This window comes from Perissodus microlepis, chromosome 11 (genome assembly GCF_051167445.1).
Source record: "Perissodus microlepis isolate ML-2025 ecotype Zambia chromosome 11, ASM5116744v1, whole genome shotgun sequence".
Lineage (NCBI taxonomy): Eukaryota > Metazoa > Chordata > Actinopteri > Cichliformes > Cichlidae > Perissodus > Perissodus microlepis.
Window position 1 is genome coordinate 29,655,754 of NC_140471.1, and position 19,765 is coordinate 29,675,518.

Here is a 19,765-nt window from a genome sequence, read left to right on the forward strand (position 1 = left end):
AGCCACTGCTGTGCTGAGACTGTGGATATGATGCCCCAAATGACTGACTGTAGGGGGCTGCATGCGTGAGAGAGAGAGAGACTTTCTTCTGCATTTCTGTATTTGACAAGCCACAATGGGAGGTGACATTACAGTTTGCTTTGCACTTACCAGGCCTAGACAGCAGGGACTCTGCCTGCTACCTAAGTACTTTTGGGACCATATAACCTGCACCGTCATAGTCCAAAAGAAAGCCTAACAATAAACAGCACATACTGTACCGGGCAAATAAAAGTGTTAGACAGTGAGATTAGAAAACTATAATAATCAGTTAAAGGAAAGATTTTTACATGTCTCTGTTAATATTCTGTTTATCCTTCATGTTCATGTTTGGCACTAAAACATCCCTTCCTAATATACTTCTGTTAGAAGTGATGAAGAACAAAATCCAGTCTTTGGTTCCTGAATAGATTTCGAAATTCATCCAGTCAAGGGGCCACCTTCCTTTTACATAGATTTTGATTCTGTGCTGACCTGCAGCGCAGCAACACTGAGTCAAAGTGGGAATTTGGTACTCGTATGTAAAGTAAATGCAACTTTAGAAATCAGTTGTATTGTTATCTGTCTTATTTGCCTTCATAGTACTGAAATTGGTTTGTAATTCCCAGATAAATTTTTCTAATGAGGAGTGATCAGTGGCCTTATGAACACCAGACAATAGTTTGGTGACTCCCATCCTTTAACTTTAGTTAAAGTACAGTACAAATCAGTGATTAGTCCGACCCTCCTTTGTTCTTAAAGCAGTTGTGATTGTTCCAGTTGTTTTGGAGGACTGGCCAAAGTTTCTATGGATTACAGCTGATTCCAAGTTAACTTGATGATGCTGAGATTAGGTTTCTTGATAACAAAGATAGGTTTCATGGTCTTTTTGCCATGTTGAACAATTACTTTATCATAGATAAGAATTTAAACATCTAAAGTGGCTAAACAGGAAAACTGTGCAAGCGGTGCTGTTCGGCAGTTTCATATCTGGGCCTTCCCACCTCCCAAAGTGTCCTTGGGCAAGTCACAGAGCCCAGAGTTGCTTCCAGAGGCAGTGTGTGTATCTGTTAAACTTATACATGGCTAGATATGGTGACACCCAAACAAAGGTCTGTTTTTCTGGCACTTTCCAAATGAATGTGACGATAAAGCCAATAGAGGCAAAAGTGAGAAAAAGAAAAGGAAATGCAAAAAACCAGGAAGGGAACCTGATACACTCAAAGTATTATTGCCACTGTTATCAAATGTCAAATACTGACACTATGCATGCAGTCGTAGAGTGACTTTCACTCACGACTTTGAGCACATAGAGGCTTCAAACACATTTTCAGAGTAAGGGATAAAAGGTTGGAGCAGGAAAGAGAGAGGAAAAGGGAAGGAAATTATGATGGGAAAAGCTCTGGGAACAAGAGACAGGGCAAAAAAGGAGAGGGAAAGAAACTGAAACAGAGGAGAGAATGAAGGTTGATGAGAGGAAATGAGCGACTGGGGAGTATTGCGTATGGAGACATTTCAAGGAAGCAATGGCGAGAGATGTTAAGGGTGGAAAAACACAGAAGGACAAGTGCGAGAGTTTGCACTTGCACTGTGAGCGAGCGAGAGCTACGTTGAAGGTGGTGGGCTGAGAGATGAGAGGCCGAGAGAAAGACAAAAAGAGACAGGACAAAGCAGCAGCAGCGTTTCATGGAGAGCTGGAAACAGAGGGCGGGCGGACAGGCGGGTGGGCGAGTGAGCGAGCCAGAGGGGAACGAAGAGAGTGAGGTGGGGGCGGGGCTTGCGAGCAGTCATAGCCAGTTAGAGGCTGGCGTGGTGCTCTGCAGGGTGAATCTTACCCTGGCAACACAATAGAGCGAGAGAGCGAGAGGGAAAGTGGGAGAGAGGGAGACAGCGGACAGGTGAACAGATGGCTGACTGAGAGACAAGCTGATCAGTGCACAACAGAGGGGTGTGTGTGAGTGTGAGCGAAAGAGAGAATGTGAATGTAATGCAATGTAACACAAAATGTTCAGTCTGAGAGAGAGTGGGAAAACAAACAAAGAAAGTGAGAGAGAGTGAGAGAAGGGGAAAGATGCCCATGTTTACAGTGTAATGTTCACAAAATATCAGTGGAGTTTACATGAGAGAAAGACAGAGAGGCAAGCCTATGATGTCCAAAAAATATCAAGTGTGTGTGAAAGCAAGTAGAGACAGTGTGAGAAGGAAGCCTACTGTACGTCTGTTTGCATCCATATGTCAGTGTGTCCATTAGGATTGTTGCTTTTTATATGAATTTGAAAGTGTCAGATGGAGAGGAAACAAAGGAATATTTGACCAGTGGTGATCCGTTCAGATTTTTGATTTATGGGTCGGGCGTTTTGTACTTCAGTGGAACTGAAATGCAGTGTCATTCTGACCTTATTCCATGGCCTGCTTCTTTGGCAGAAAATAGAGTAAGCTAGCAATCTCAGTGGATAATTACGGCCTCAAATTAGGAAAAGCAATAAGCAGAAGCATTTAGACTTCAGTACTACATGCTGAAGAAGTTACAGATGAAGGTAAGTTTGTATGCCAACTAACTGGTGAATCTATTGCCACGATGGCATAAAGACAATGAAAATGGATGAACAATGTCCTTATTGGAAGCGTTAGTGGAAGCATTGTAAGAAATGGCATAATTGGCATTCAGGGAATTTTGTCCAAACCCCAAAGACAGTTGCATGTTTGGTCTTATTGTCATTATTTTTGTTCTTATTATTAAAAAAAAAGTATATGATAACCAAATCCATTTGTATTTTGGCCCTGTTCATCATATCAACTCTAATGAGGACTGATATTTGATGACGCTTTGGTCACAGATCTATGAAAGTAGGATTAAGGTTTAATTGAACTAAAGCTTAAATTGAAGGAGATTTATTTTTTGGTTGGTGTAGCCATCTACCTTTAAATTAGGCTTAGGAAATGCAAAACTGGAACTTTGTCTCTCCTCACAAGTATCCAAGTACAAATGTGTGTCACTACATGTGAACAGTGCACCAACATGGCTCCAGTGTCATCACAGTTTTGTCTGCAGGCTCTTTATCTCTTTGTGTCCTGACAGTCAGGGCAGGAGGTCCACGCTTCTATCACGTCCTCCACACAGCCCTCTGTCACATGCCGTCATTGTCAAGTTGAAAGTTGTTCTATTTTTATTTATTTTATGTAGTTCTTTTATTCTCTCAATTTTTAGGTCAGTGCGCACACACATCTGCCTCAGCAGAGTGTGTTTTCTATGAACTGTGTGCAACAAAGCGCATGGTGGCTGCTCCTGTGTGTGAAATTTACATTAAGCTGCAGATCAGAGCACTTACTTGTTCTGGTGAGAGTTAACAGCTGAATCAGGAGACTGTCTCCATGTTGGAACAAATCTTTCTAATAACCCGTTTCTGTGGGTAGATAAAAAAGCAGCTTTGACACTGCGATAATAATAATGGCTTTGGTTTTTAATGAGATTCATATCAAAGAGCAGTATTGTTATTAACACTGAAAGTCTTTTTACCCTTACATCCAAATGGCATCATTACCCTCTTGCCCTCACCTGTTTTTAGGATTTCAGGCTAATACATCAAAAATGAAAAGAATCTCTGTCTCTTCCTCCTCGGGGTTTAGTCTGGAGCTCTCGATACAACGACTTCCCGCCAGCTTCACTTTAGAGGCTGAATTGCATGCAGTTGAATCATTCTCACTTAACAATGATTGTGTGCTGTGCACTCATGTAACACATGGTTAGGTTTTAATCAGACCGCCACTAGACTATAGTCGCACCTGACACGGCAAGTGCTTGTTAATTAAAGAAAGTAAAGGGTGCATGAGATATTGAATATAATATCTGTTGGGTGATACATGTAACAGTGCCCTGCATTATATGTTGTGTGTAATTGAATGTCAAAAGATGCCAGTGGTTTTATTTGTTTTACATACTCAACTACAAATTAGGTAGACTACATGTTTTTGTTCAACCCCCAAATTACACTTACATATGAAAAAGGACTGTTTCACAATACTGTGGAAAAACTATGCACAACCCTATGATTCAGTAGCTTGCAGAGCCATTCTTAGCAGCAGTAACTTGAAGTAATCACTTTCCGTGTGACTATGATTCTCTCACATCGTTGTGGAGGAATTCTGGCCCACTCTTCTTTCCAGTGTTCCTTGGGTTCATTCAGGTACGAAGGCATTTGTTTATTCACACTAGGGCTGCCACGATTAGTCGACTAGTCACGATTACGTCGACTATCAAAATCGTCGACGACTAATTTAATAGTCGACGCATCGTTTGAAGCTTTGTAAGATCACAAAAGACGCAGGAATAAGTAGTAGGATTTAAGAGTGTAATAACGGACTGAAACAGAAGATGGCAGCACTGCATGTACAAGGATGCCAGCTGCCGTTAAACCCCGAAGAAGAAGAAGTAGCTCCGTCCCAGAATTCATAGCGCAGCCCAGCTCAGTTTCCAACAATGGCGGCAGCTAGTTAGTTTTAATGTTACTCTTATTATTCTTTCTGGGTCACAAAATAAACGTTTACCATATTTTCAGGCGAGAATGTAGCTGTGTAAACCTCAAATATCTGCTCAGTTTATCAAGACACCACATATTTTCAAAAGCGCTCCGACGTTTTCAGAGACGTCTGTTACCCACTAGCTCGATAGCTAGCCGGGGCAAGGCTCACTAGAGTCGTGAGAACACCGGACTCCCGGCTTCAAACCCACCTCCGTCTTTCGCTACTCAGGTTAAACATATATAAGTCACTTAGATAACTTAAATATTTTATTGTTTGGCTTTTTTTAGTATTTTATTTGTTCCTGAGTAAATCGGTTTGGCTGAGATCAAAGTTATAGTTTTTACACAGCTGAATAAACCTCAGGCAGACAGCTGATTATCAGAAGTGTGAGATGCTCCAGAATTTACTCCGGTGTCCCGTTATATGTTAGATATCAAGGAGCAGACGGCTGAGTTTATTAAACTTCACCTAAACAATCTGCAAATTTCATTAAAATTTAATAAACTATCATCTTGTCTTTATTTTTAGTTAGCACCTTAAACACTTAAAGCTGTAAGCTAATGATAGTTATATAAGAGCAGATGCTGCTGGTGCAATAAGCTGTAGTTTTACGTCCAATGGATGATGATCTGATTAGTCGACTAATCGCAAAATTAATCGGTGACTAGTCGACTATCAAAATAATCGTTTGTGGCAGCCCTAATTCACACCTTTCAATGAGGTTCCATCACAGCATTTCAGTGAGCTTGAGGTCTGGTTTTACTGCACCATCGAGACACCAGATTTGCTGGTGTACTTGGAATCATTGTTCTGTTGCATGACCCAGTTCTAGCTGTTTAGTCAGTAATACAGAGGAGTTCATAGTCGACTCAATCACTGAAAAATGCCCTGGTCCCATATCTGCAGAACAAGCCAGAATCATCACTGTTAGTATTTGCTCTGTGTTCATATGCTGTATTTGGTTTTCTACAAATGTGGTGCAATTTGGCCAAACATCTCCACACCTAAGTAGTTTTCTCCCAGCAGCCCTTCAACACCAACCATAATCATTCAGTGTTTTTGTAATTGTAAAGTTGTAATTTTGGCCTGTAGACTCAGAGATGTAGCTCTTGTTGTTCTCTGTGCTTTGCACGGTCTCACTTTGGGGGGAATTTGCTGGGATGCTCACATCCGTATGCCTGCTTTTATAGAGGTGCTCACACTTGCTGATGATCATCTAATCAAGCACATATGATTAGCAGCACCTTAATCTCATAATACCAATGGAAGCAATAAGAGCTTACTTAGTTTTTCACTTTTTTCACATGACTGCACATTACAGTTAATACTAGATTACTAGATACTAGATTTACGAGCTTTTAAAGAAATTCTTTTCCTGTGATTGCTTGTTCATTAAACATCCACTTTCCTATGTCTTAATGATGCTTCTTTTTTGTAAGACACTGAAGGTCATTTGTTAATTCTTGAAATCAGTTGATTTCTACAGAGTGCTGCTTAAAATATAGTCCTTCGCAGACAGATGCCCCCTCCCCTCCTTTTTTTTTTTTTTTTTTATTCAATAAAAAAATGTTTTGGATGGAATGACTTGCTGGAGTGAGAACTAGAGTCTTTTTTTCTTCTTTTCTTTTTTTTGGCCATGGTTATAGTCTATTTTTCCTTTGGGATAGATTTCAAGGCGAGGGATTTCTTTCTTTTCGCACCACTCAAGGCTAAAGCTTGTATTTGGACCACAGTAGGATCTCCAGCTCCAGTTTAAGATCCATTTTGCTACGAGGATCTCTCTGCTTGGCTCTGTGGTCAAGGGCCCACCAGGCAAAGCTACTTAACAGCAAATCTTGTTTAGCAGAATCCTCTCAAAATAAGAGCCTCTTTATCTCCCTCTCTCGCCCGTCGGTCTCCCTCTTCCATTTCTCGCCCTTTCCAAAGTGTGCGAACACTGACGCAACCTGTCTGCCGTTAGCTGAAGTGCTAATACCAGCACATGCTTCCTAGCTCACCCTTTACCCTTTTGCTTTACTTTACCACATTCCTCAGTGCAAAGCTTCACACCAATTACTAACACTGTTGATTAGCCAACGTGTGCACAAGTGTGATGCCTCGCTGTATCTTCTGACATGCACATAGTTTATTGGTCTTGTTCTCTCAGACCACATCCTCCGATTTGAAAGCTTTCTAAGACTCAGTAGTTTTTCAGCCCTTTAACCCATAACTTCCTGAGTGCACCTGCTGGATAAGCAAGTACAGTTTCTTCCTTAATAACTTGCTTTCAGGAGGGTGGCAGATGTTACGAACTTTGACCTAACAAATCGACAGAGGATTTTCAAAGGTTGAAGTTGAGAATGTGTGTTCTGTAAGGCAGCTTTTCTGCTCACAGAAGGTGCCGCAAGGAAAAAAAGACAAACTCGTTTTATGTCATCATCAGGGTCAAATTGTTCCATCTGACCTTAGCTGGCTCATGTTTATACAATGAATAGCGTAGGAGTCAGCACATTTTATGCAATCAAGATGTTCATTTGTGTTTGAGAAATGAAAATCTTTCACTGTGTGCTAATTTCAATATGTGCATGGAAAAATGAAATGTAAATGTGCTTCCTTCTCCTCCTCTACCCCTCTTTAACCGCTTCAGACGTTGCGAAAGAAAGGCTTTAACGGTTGCAACAGCCCTGAGCCCGACGGCGACGACTCCATCGACCAAAGCCCGCTAAATGACCGCAAGACCGAGGACCTGGACAGCCTCTTCAAGCGCTACGGCGTGAGTACAATCACATTTTTGTCACCTTATCTAACCTACCCTTTCTTTTCTTCTTCTCCCTTTTTTCTCTACTTTCCTCTCTCTCTCTTTCTCTCTCTCTCTCTTTCTCTCTCCCTGTCTGCCTTCTCTTCTTTTGTTTGGGGAACGAAGGCTCTGAACAAGAAAGAGCACCGGGACTCTGAGAGCCCAGACCCCGAGGAGCCCTTCTCCCTCACCCCCCGCACTGAAGAGAAATACAAAAAAATTGACGAGGAGTTTGATAAAATGATGCAGAACTATAGGCTGTCAGTGAGTACCTCCCACCACTCTGCGTAACCCTGCCCCCTCTTCATGTTGGTACCTTGCTGCTGCCGCTGACCGGACAACCGGAGATTTCCGGCTGCTGATGGTGGCCTGACTACTCACAGAGCACTCGCCTTCACCATTCCCCACTCCTTTACCTTCTCTACTTCACCGCTTACCAATAGCACCTATCCCCATCCCCCAAATCACTACCCACAACCACCCCACCCCACTGATGGTGTGTGCTTCAGCAAGAAATAAGAGCAGCCAAGTTCATAAGGGAAGCCTCTTAAAAGTAAAATTTTAACTAATGTTCACATTCATCATTAATTAATGGAATGGTATCATTTTTTTTTTTTGTAAGAAAGCCTAAAGTTGTGTTTCCAATGTTGTTTGGTCTTTTCAACAACCAACACGAATATAATAACTTTAAAGTAACATAGCTCAGATAGACATAATTTATGGGGTACATGGAGAGTCATTTTCTGCAGTTAAATTTCCTAGGACTCATAAAAAAGACAAATAATATTATTTTTTTGCTGTTTTGTTTTGTTTTTTGCACTGCTGCGCATGTGTAAGACAGAAAGTGATCCTTAAAAAAGCAGCATGACACCAAATAGGGCATGCTAACTGTGATTATTCATCTGAAGTTACAGTCATCACAGTGAAGCACATTCTCAGGAGTATTATGGCTTTTAATACAATGTTTCTGATGCCTCTGCAAGTTCGCAAACGTACAAGAATAAACAACAGAGGGAGAGGAGCGATAACTAGGTCCCTGGTTCTCACAAAAGTTGGCATAGCAACTAATATTGCAAGGGGAAATCATGTTTTATGGTAATAATCAACACGTTTGGAGCATGCCTTCGAGCAGTCAGATTTTTTTTTGACTGAATGCACCAATTGTGTAATACTTAGCAACATTAAAGAAAGAGCGTTGCAATTTCAGATAGTCTGTATCCACCAGGGCTGTGTCTGTTTCTCAGATAACACATAGAAAGCCAGAGTGCAGTTGATAACCGGCTGTTATTAGCAGCATTACTGAGGTCACTTTAGTCCCAGTGTAGTCCTGTTCCTCCGATGGGCTCCTGACATTATCCAGGTTCTGCCTCCTGACTGGCGCTCTGCCAATCCCCTTTTACCGCTCTACTTCTTTGCCAATTTCTCTGTGATTCATTTTTTCCTCTCTGCTCAATAATGCCATTAATGTCACTTTAATGACTAGCACTTAATTTACAGCTCCTCTTCCTGTCTGCCGGCCCCCTGATTGGTCGCTTGGGATGGGACACAGTCACTTTGAGGTTCTGCAGAATAGTTAGGCAGCAGTTGTTTACTACAATCACACCTTTGGTGTTACACCTTTATGGAGGGTGGAGGCGTTTTTCTTTTTTCTTATTGTTGTTCTTTACTGTATTAGGCTTATTTTGTGGTATGCATGACTAGTCTCATAATCATGCTGTAATTGTAATTGTTCATATGCGTATGAAAATAGGACTGTGAAAAGGTATATAATTATGAACAATGTATAATGTATGCATTGTCAGCTACATATCTAGTTTACAGCTAGAGCGATGGAAAGACTATACCTTTGCCTGGTTTTCAGTTTAAAGGCTTGAAACACACTATTTGTTAAATTAAAAGCAGTTTTATGGACAAAACTAGTATAAAAACACACTGGTGGTTTGGAGGGAAGAAAAGGCTTTCTTCAAAATGACATCAAGTGCTAATGTTAATATTAATTTGCTAAAATCTCACATACATCAGAGCATAATGGAGAAAATGAGCTGCCTCTCAGATTAATCAGCTCAGTGAGTCTCTCCCCTCCTGATATCCACCCTGCCTCCATCAGCCTCTCTGTGCTGTGTGAGACAAATAGCTCTGAAAAGACTTTCTCAAAAGAGAAAACCACAGAAGAAGAAGAAGCGGATTCAATCTACTGCACTTAGAAAGCTGCAGCTCTTGGCTCATGCCATTTGTATGCTAGCGTAACGCTGCTAGCAAATGACTCTAGCGACAAGCTGCCCCGACATCACTCTGCCCCTCGGTGTCCCAGTCAGCCTGCCTACCTGTCTGGTTTTCCAGCACACCTTTCACGGTCAACCAGTAATCAGAAACATGCAGCACCACCTGCCACTCCTCCCCTCAGCATCATAATCCCCAGCATGACAGATAGGGGCCGGGATATACAAGCTTAATCCCACTTGTACTCAAATACCTCCCAAGGTAGGAAGAGAGTGGTGAGGGAGAACGGGCAGGACACTTGGCTAAACGAGCCCCCAGCTAACATATCTTTTCCTGTTAAACTGGCACCGTAGTAGGCAAGAGAAAAGAGCTTTGGGTTTTTGTTTTTTTTTCCTAACCAGAGGGCCCCTGGTTTGATCTTTTTCTGGCTCTGAGATTCTGGGCCAGGAAATTGAATAAGAAATAGATTTCTGCCTTTTAACAACCACCTCCATGGTGCCTTTCAGCAAGAAGCTGAATGTTTTGTCTCCTGTATAAGCTTGGTATGAATGTCAAGTGAAACATGGTGTTATTGAAACTGCTGCACACTTAATCACATCTAATTTAGTTTTGAGATTAGTTTAGCTTTGAATTTCATGCCATGAAAGCATGAGGACTCTCAGCATCCCTATTAATAGTTTCTGTTAAGAGCTGCAAATAAAACAATTTTCAGTGAGAATCAGATGTTTTGGAGAAGGTGAGCTGCGAGTCATTCAGCCTCTTTTTATTTATTTAGGATCAAATATCGGTGAAGTTGGAAAGAAATTAGAGTGAGGGGGGGCATAGAACTAAACAACTAAAGCTAATTTACTGGTCAACTGCTGGGACATCTAAAGGTCCGTCAAACACTTTTCCAATGTTGCATCTGTGTTCAGATCTACAGCCTCTTACAAATACGATGCGACAATCCTACAGTTGAAAAAGGGGAAAAAAGAGAAAACTTTCAAAGGCTTCCAGGACAAGAGGGAGGAAAAGGGAAACTAGGCCATGAGTTTAATTCATTCTGATTTACCCTTGCATCCAGGAAACACACCCTTGTTGAGAGAGCTCCTCTGAGGGAAAATAGGTTAGCCTTCTCTCCCCTCTTTTTGTTCTCTTCACACAGAAGAGGCCTTAAGCTTCCTCACATGAGCCTCTGGAAAAGCTCCTAGTCAATTATTTACCTAACAGGTTCTTGTTATTTTTTCTATGGTTCCCATCCTCTGTGCTAAATCCACAGGATGAGGAGCAGTACCCAGTTAACCCTCCTCTCTGCAATTAGGAGCAGCAGTGTTAAATGGAGTCAGAGTGGGCAGATGTAAATTCTCTTGTAATTTGCCAAAGACATGGATTAATTCTCAGTGTAGCACAGTGGAGAGCAGGGTCAAGACAAATTTAAAATTCATATTTACAGAATAAATGAAGAGGTTTTGGAGTTATGTCACCAATCTCCTAGCAACCAGAGGCTGATACAGATATGAAGGTCTTGTGGAATGGTGGCGAGCAGCAAACAATTGATGGCTAAATGTATTACAAAGTACCAATAAAGAGACAGACAGCTGAAGAGGATTGTTTTTTTAAGGTATGCATAGTACTCTTGAGTGATCTCTCATTTTTCATATTCAGTAAGGATAATAGGAAGTTGGTACAGAAACATGCAATTACAAGTTTGGAAGGCAATATCTGGTGTAACTACTAAACTCTCTTACGCAAGCTTTCTTAGAACTTCTTTAAGTAGTCGTCAGGTATAGTTCTCCAGGTTTCTTGAAGGACATTCAAAGCTCTTCTTTGAATGTTTTCTGCCTTTTGATTTCTGTTAAGATGATCCCACACTGCTTCAGCAGTGTTTAGGTGTTTGGAGGCCAATCCTTGACTGATAGTGTTCTAGTGTACATTGTTCTATTCAGCTAGACGCTTACTGTAGATATATTCTACTGAAAAATAGTGATTTTTACCAATCAGATGCTTTCTAGATTGTATTGCATGGTGGGTCAAATTTTTTTGTGTTTCTTTAGTTGAAATTAAATCCAGCCCCAAACCATGATAGAGTGTCCACCATGTTTTACAGATGGCCGTACATATAACTAACATACATTTGAACCAAAGATTTTAAGTTTTGATTCATAAAAGCTGTGGCCACCGATTTTTCAGTCCAGTCCTCGTCTTATTTGCTATACCTCAGCTTTTTATCCCTCTTTTATCCTTTTTTCCCTATATGCAAAATTTTTGGTGAATCACCTTGTTTGTGAAAAAATGCTGTTTTATGCCTGCCAAATATATTATTTTTGAGAATCTTCTGTAGTTCAACTGATAAACTTGGAACAAATTATGTTTTTGCAAAAGACTGCTGATAGATGGTTGATTGATACAACACTGGTTCATACCTTGGCTTAACCTTGTGTTTGAATGATTCATAGGTCAGTTTAAAGTGGCTTAAACAATATTTATAATTATTATATTATTATTAAAAATTGACTCTGCTTCTAACATCTAATTAGATTTTTTTTCAAATCCTATTTTTCATCATTCCAAATCACCACAAATATACCATTAAGGTCACATTGTCTTCAGTGATATTTTCTGTCCTGAATGCTATTATTTTTTGTCAATTTATTTAAAACCACAGTTCCATTATTCCAACTTTAAATCTGTAAATACAGACTGCAGTCCATCTTTCTCTCTCTCTCTAACCGTAGTTTAACTGTAGTTTAGTAAGTTTTAGACTTGATTAATGGGAAAGTAGAGTGTTTCAGGCTCAGGTAAAGGTGACAGTTTGATTGCTTTGTATTCTGTAAAAATGGCCGTCAGCAAAGACTCCAGCTCTGTCCTCTGTTTGTAGTTGTTCTCCCAGTAAGAAAAAATATATAATGAAATCAATTACTGAAAAGAAAAAAAAAACATTCCCAAGCACTGTAGGGATAAACTCTTTCTGGATCCTTATGCTCTGCCTTCATACACCTCTGGCCCACTTTGCATTAACCCCACCTCTGTCCACCCTTTCCCATTCATCCATGCCCTTCCTTTACCTTCTGCTTGGCCTGTGTGCAGTGGTGCAATGCTGTTAGCTGTTCTCTTCACTCTCCCTGTTAGCCACTTACAGCTCTCTCTGTACAGCCTGCTTTGCAAACTTCCTCTTTGTAGGCTGAAGAGTGAATTTTACATTTCACTTATTTGGAAGATTCAATAAAGATTAGTCATTTTTCACGGCTAACACTGCGAATAAATTGAAAGGTTTTTTGTGGAACTATAATTTGTTGTTTGTTTTATGAAAAAAGGGCCAGTCTTTACTCTGTTTAGACTTTGTGTGACGAACAAAAAACCTAATTATAAAATAATGAATAAAGATGATTATTTTTGTTGTTGAGGTTTATATAAAAATACCACTTTATTAGTTGAGAAACAAGTTGTTTAGTTGTTTGAGGAAAACCAATGATTAAGTAACAATTTTTGAGATTTGACTGAATAAACCAGCACTTGGTTTGGTTTCAGTCCCATAACTCCCTTATTTTCGTGTGATCTCCAATGCAGTGCAGAGGGAAAAGAGGTAGAGATCAAGGGCAGGAAGGTGCCCTCGTCCTCCTCGATATTAAACTGGGTCCCAGGCAGTTTGAGTACAGTACAGTGCAGCGCTGGCCCATATTCTATATATAGAAGTCCTTATTTCAGATTGAGTTGGAACAGGGTGAAATGGGTCGGACTGCTGGACAACCCGAGGTCCTTGCCCCTGATTTTCCTTTTTTTTCTCTCTTTTTTTTTGCACTCGGGGACGTCTGGTCATCCACTTCATCAACTCAGGTGACGAGACTGATCATTTCTTTAAAAAAAAAAAAGTGCAGTTGATAAGTTTTTGAACAGAAAGGTGGATTGTCTTCAGGATTTTTCAGAACAAGAGTAATATTGTAAAGCCCATTTTGGTAGGCAAGCTCCTGCTGAATATTTCCTTAAATCTCCAGTGATAAGCACATGTCAGTGGGGGTGGTGGGATGCTGCTGGAATGTGACAAGCACGCTATGAAATGTCACCAATAACCCGATGCAATAACCTGCTGCTGCTGCGACAAGTTTTAACCTGGCATGAAAAGTGAAAGGCGAGACAGCTTTTTGGCCTTTTCACCAAGTCACCTTGCATGACAACTGAGTGAGTGAGTGTGCGCGTGTCTGCGTTTGGGTGCGTCTGCGTGTGTTTGAGATTTGATGTGTGTGTTTTTGGTTGTTTTGAAGAGTTTTATTTCCAAAACAAAATTGTGTTCTTTTAAAGCACAGTAGAAACGGCAAACATCAGACATGTCTGATACTTTTAAATTGATTTCCTGCCTCAAGAGTGAAGCTTGACAAACAAGCAAAGAATCAAAAAATCTTCACGGTGACAGAATACCAATGCAGTGTAGGTAGATTTCAGTTATTGAGGATCATTTTTAATATCTTACTGGTATGATTTAAAAGTTATTACTAATTGCAAAGTTTTAGATCTGAAACATATGATATGATATTCAGAATTCATGGACTCCTGTTTATTGTTCATTACTTTAGCCATTAAGGCTAATGATGATAAATAACTTCTTTGAAAAACAAAGATCTACTTAAGAAGTTATTTTTGTGTCAGCATTTGAGCTTTTTAAATCTGATTTTCTTTAAACAGGTGAAAATATCTATCAGTGTAGGAAACAAATATTCCCAATGCTAATCAGTTTTTTGCAATTTTTTTTGTATACTATTTTTATTCTTGTGCACTGACCTGTTTTGGAATACAAAGCTCTAGTTTTGGGAAGAGTGATTTTTTTTTTCCCCCTCTGTATTTATTTATTTATTTATTTTTTAACTGTTTTTTAACTTTAAAAAGTGGAGACATCAGTAATTATGCAAGGATTAAATGTTCCTTCTTTATATGTATATTGGATGTACAACAAAATTTACAATACAAACGTTTTCTTTAATTAAATCAAATTTTGCAACAGCACTGAAAGCTGCCCAGCAGAGCAAAAGGAGACAGACTTGAAGAGGAGCCAAATTCAAATCAGATAAGGTGTTTGGGGTAAAAAAAAAAAAAATGCTACTTTTCAAGTAATTCTGAACTACTGAAATAATTCACTACTGTATTATTTCACAACAAATTGCCCTTTAAATGAAAAAGATATTTATCAAGATGAAATAAGCTTGAAAGAATAGCTACAAATTCTTGAAACAATAATTAGCGTGCAAAACAGAAGATGTTCCACTTGCGTTTCTTTTTATGTTGTTGCTTTAAAGTAGGACTCTCCTTTGTTGTGTAACTTTTTAAAGTTTCGTTTTGGGAAGACTCTTCTCATTGTGATCGGTTTTATTGCTGCAGCTGTGTGTGTGCGTGCGTGCGTGCGTGCGTGTGTGTGACCTGCAGGCTTGTTTGCACTGCTGCTGATCACTAACTGATCACCTGTTCATTATTTTTTATAATATATAATTATATGTGAGGGTGGATAAACATGGCCACACTCTAATCTTTGCCCTCTTCCTGTCATTCCACCAGTCTACAGTCCCACAGCCCACCTTCTCCATGCCAGTCACCGTGCCAGTATCCAACCAGAACGCAGCGGCAGCGGCGGCTCTTCAGTTCAGTAACAACCCTTCCGGCGCCCTGGTCACCACCACCTCCTTTGTCACCTCCACCCTCACAGATCCCCGGCTCCTTTCCCCACAGCAACCCGCTCTGCAGAGAAACACCGTGTCGCCAGGGTTACCACAGCGGCCAGCCAGTGCAGGTAAGAAACCGCATGAACAAAATAAAATGCTCTGTTTTCTGTGTGGATTGATAATGTGAACTTATGGTTGTTCTAATAATTTTTTTCAATAATCTGAAACATCTTCTCATACATAAACATCCAATTTTAATACCAGCAGCTGATTGATCGATCCACAGTGTAGGTTTTCAATTTGCAGTTCTAAACATTGATTTGGTTTTGTCAGTGAAGGATCCTCTGATGCTAGGCAACTGATGAGTTTTACTTTTTTTGAAAACATCGACAGTTTTGAGATAGACTGAAGAACAAAGAAGACACACTGACAAAATCTCAAAAGTTCTTCAAAAGATAACTAAAGAAAAAAAGCCATTAGACTGCCACCCACACTGCTTGATTGACAAGTATTGGAGAAAACATGGAGACAATATTTAAAAAGAAAATGAACAGACTAGAAATTTCTGGCTACATTAAGTATTCACAATATGATTTTATATGTTTACCTTCTGATATATATTTATTTTTTACATTTTTTAAAAAAACTTTTAAAATCTCATATTTTCTTGTTTTCGGCTGCACCCACTAAAAAGCCTCTTCTTTTAGTGGCTGCAGCTTGCCACTGTTTCTCAAATGTGTGCATACTTATACCCCTAATCTAAATAATACCAGAAATACATCATTCTTAAAATTCTGAAATTCTTTGTTCAGTAAAATGGCCGATAACCATTTCACATTCAGTGTTCCAGCTTTTAATGCAGTTCAGTCGTAACCTTGTGTAACCTTAGAGTTCTGTAAAACCTGACAAGTGTAGTCATGTTCACTGTGAAATCTCACACAAAGAGATTATCATATTTAATGACAGACAAAAAAAAAAAAAAAAACTGTTTTTTGAGGGGAAAAATGCAGCAAAAGTAACAGTAACTGGAAAACCTTTTGACCACTGCAGCTGCCCCTGTGTCATAGAGTCCAAGTCAGGTTGAACCTCTTAGAAAGACTCCGTGCAACCACGCTGTCATTATACATCTTCTTCTTATTGGTGTGGTGCCAGTGCAGTTTCAGAACCAGTTTTTCAATGCTGTCTTTGGAAATCAGCCCACATTTTGTCAGGTTTGATAACCGGTCATTATGCATTGTTACTCGAAGAATTTGAGGTGATTTCCATGGGTGTAAAATCTGGCATACAGATTCTGTAGGCTGAATCTGCCAGACGTTGATGATTTCCCTTCTCTGCCGATGTTGATGATGGGGCGCGCCGGATTTGTGGTGCCGTGCTTCTGTGAGCTATTTAGTCTTGACAGTGCGAGAAACCAGTCGTACACTGGCACCAACGCCATGTCAGTGGAAAATGCTCTTAGTGTCGTTGCATGATGACAAAAATAGTTTGCCATGAATTATGTCATTTTGAACATTTGAAATACAGTTTAGCGTTTTTTATTTATTTTGAGGGGAAACATTATTGAACAAAGAGGTCTTTCAGACATTGCTGATTTCATTAAACAATCACTCAGTCTCAAGGATTTTGAAAAAGGACTCTCAGTAACTACATGACCTGCAAACTGTTGTAAATATGGGTCACGCCACATTGAATGTTAATTAGCAGCATCTGTCAACACTCTGTGTTATGTATATGAGGCTCAAATCCCTGTGTAAACCTGTGACTGGCGGTTCTCCGTCGATGTTTGGCCTACTTTCCGTACAGTTGATTTTTATCGGTTTTCAAATGTTTCATTTTGACATTTAATAATTGTATTTTTTTCCTTTTTCTTCTTTTTTTTTTTTTTTTTTTTTTTTTTTTTGCATCCCAAGCAGTCAGTCTGTGGACAAACATGTTATTGTACTAGTTTCTAAATGTCTCTTGTAACTGAAATGATTTGAACCACTTTTAAACTCATGGTTGTCATAGTGATGTAGTTACTTAAAGACCATTTCATAAAGTGCCCTCGGTCTATGCAGAAGCACGGTTTATGTAACAGCAGCGTTTTAATAGAGAATCTTCTGAGTCGACAAGCAGCAAAATGACCAGTGATGTGTTGTGCAGCCTGCATGCTCCATCAGTCTAAATAACTCCTCTGCTTGTTGAAATAAGTGCACACTACCTATAATGACAGACATCCATCATTTCTTTGACTGGTTGGCTGGTACACCGTGCGCCCGCTGCCTCTGTGTGGCAAACCAATCCTTCAACCTCTGACTAAAAGGATTTGTGCCCCATTTTTGCGACTCAGACAAGGTTACTTATCAAGCTTTGTTCCGACCAGCGTAATCTCATTGCAAGTCAGAATTAGGTGATGTAACTCGCAACAAATGCATTACAGCATCTTTCATAACATGCCGTTCTCTGAGGCAAGTGGGTTTCACGTAGCAGTAATGGACGCCCCTTTCCTCCCCTCCCCTTACTCCTCATAACCTCAGCAGTGCAAATACATCTCTGTACCCTTTTATGCATCCCACATTATCAGAGATGCATTGGGTTCATTGTCTTTGCTTATTGGTGTTTTTCCGTGTGTCTGTCCAGCCAGATTTTTTTCAGTCACCCCTAATGACCCCGAATTTCTAAAGCGCATTGGAGCCAAAGAACTGAAATTGCACCAACCGAGGGAAAATAAGTGTCAGTGCAGAAAAAATGCTGCCTGCGATGTGAGGAAAAAGCAAGCATAATGTTTGCTAGAATGAAGATAAATGTATGTAGCTGTTGCAGTGTATAAAAATGTCTCTGTTTCCTGTGCTTAGAGACAAAGCACATGAGATTTAATTTTATGACAACAGTAAAATTACTATTTTATGCGTTTTATGCTTTTGGTTATTTGGGAAAAATACTGAAAAACTCTCTCACAAGTTTATGTGTTATTACAAACCTGCTTTTTTAAACATTTAGCAGCAACACAGCTTCTTTAATGATATTCACTCTGATCCGATGCGCTGTTGGTGGGGCTAAGCTAAAACAAAACAAAATAAAAAATCAGTTTTCAAACATGCACATTTCAGGAGAATCAGAGCAAAGTATTTTCCACAGTTGTCTTTGCTCACATGTGACAGACAGCAGGAAATGGTCGGCTTCAGACACCTTCGCGCTACTGGAAATACTCTGTGTGATTTAGGCGGGAGAACTGCTTGGATAGAGCGTGCAGGAGGCAGTGCATATGATGCTGTGATGTTCGCACATTGGTGTTATCGGACACAGAGCATTTTAAAGACCGGCTTGTGAATCTCTGAAGATAAATCTCTCAAACCTACACTGCAAGGGTAAAATGTGTTTGATGTTTATTTTCCAAAGTCAGGATTTTTGTTAATATCACTGTGGGTTTGTGCAGATCAATAACAGTGAGAAGGAGAACTCATCTACTTATGATTAAAGTAGAATTGCTTCACTTTAACATTCACACATTTATAGTAAATTAACACTAGAATAATGTCTCTAAGCACTCCAGTAGCCTCATAGTAATCCTATGAGGAGAATGAGGAAATACCTTTGGATATAACATTTGTTTATTCTGATGATCTTAAATATGTAATAAGAGAGTTTGACTGGCAGTTACATACACTGTAAACATGGACTGCCTTCCTCCCAAGGCCATCTTTCATTTTTAAATAATATTGTACTTTTAATTAGCTTTAGATGAGCATTTAGTCTTTCAGAGTTTTTCCCTTCAAAATATCACATAAGTGCCATTGAGAAGTAATGAAACTAACACTTAAACATTAACTGGAAATGCAGAATTGAAACCAATTATGGTCCTTCAGTGGGTGAAATGAGCATCGGTTGCAGTAGGACTTTTTAATGATACTTGATTTAATGATTTCATTTTTCATGTATCATTTTAGATTAGTGCTACTCAGATTAACTGTTTGATATGAGGTAATATTTAGCGTTATTTATGTGACCGTGGTGTGTTTTCCTATTATCCTAGGTGCTCTGTTAGGGGGAGACTTGGGGAACTCTAATGGAGCATGCCCGAGTCCAGTCCGTAAGTAAATGTTTTCTTTTATCTTTTTACCTTTCTTCCCAGTTTTGGTACAAAGATGCGCACACACGCGCGCGCAAACACACACTCCTCTTTGCTTTCTGTATTTTGGCTGGACTCTTTAAAGAGACATGGTTTCTGAAACTGACGTAGAGACAGAGCAATGCAGAATATTTTGTGTGGCAGCAGGCTCACACAACTCGGACGCCAACTCAAACAGCCACACACACACACGCACACACACGCACTCACAAATGCAAGAACAAGCATGAAACACCTGTTGACTGGCGACAGCTGTGGGTCACAGTACAAGCTGCTTGTCAACAGTCCAAAGAACAGAATGGGTTTCAGGTTGTGAGGGAGAAAGACAAGCAGAGACTTTAAAAAGAGGAAAAGAAACTGTCGATATTACAGAATAACTTCTGTGAAGCTTCTCAGCTGTTTTTTAAATTCAAATCTTCGGCAATATTAGAAAGCCAGTCTGGGGTCTACCGGCTTTAATGTGACACATGAATCTCAAAGTGAGTTCGAAATTTCATT

General features: G+C 39.8%; 1 protein-coding gene across 9 annotated transcripts in view; it reads left to right on the forward strand.

Moving 5' to 3' along the window:
- The window catches only part of mef2d (myocyte enhancer factor 2d), a 101,178-nt gene that overhangs the window by 54,614 nt on the left and 26,799 nt on the right, over window positions 1–19,765 (forward strand). For 6 of the 9 annotated variants that reach the window (XM_084943973.1, XM_084943976.1, XM_084943974.1 and 3 more), the window contains exons 4-6: window positions 7,166–7,291; window positions 15,056–15,287; window positions 19,172–19,228. In XM_084943973.1, coding sequence (XP_084800099.1) covers window positions 7,166–7,291; window positions 15,056–15,287; window positions 19,172–19,228 — 415 coding nt within the window. Of the gene's footprint in view, window positions 1–7,165; window positions 7,580–15,055; window positions 15,288–19,171; window positions 19,229–19,765 lie in introns of all 9 variants that reach the window. The other 3 variants (XM_084943972.1, XM_084943970.1, XM_084943971.1) reach the window with 1 other exon arrangement.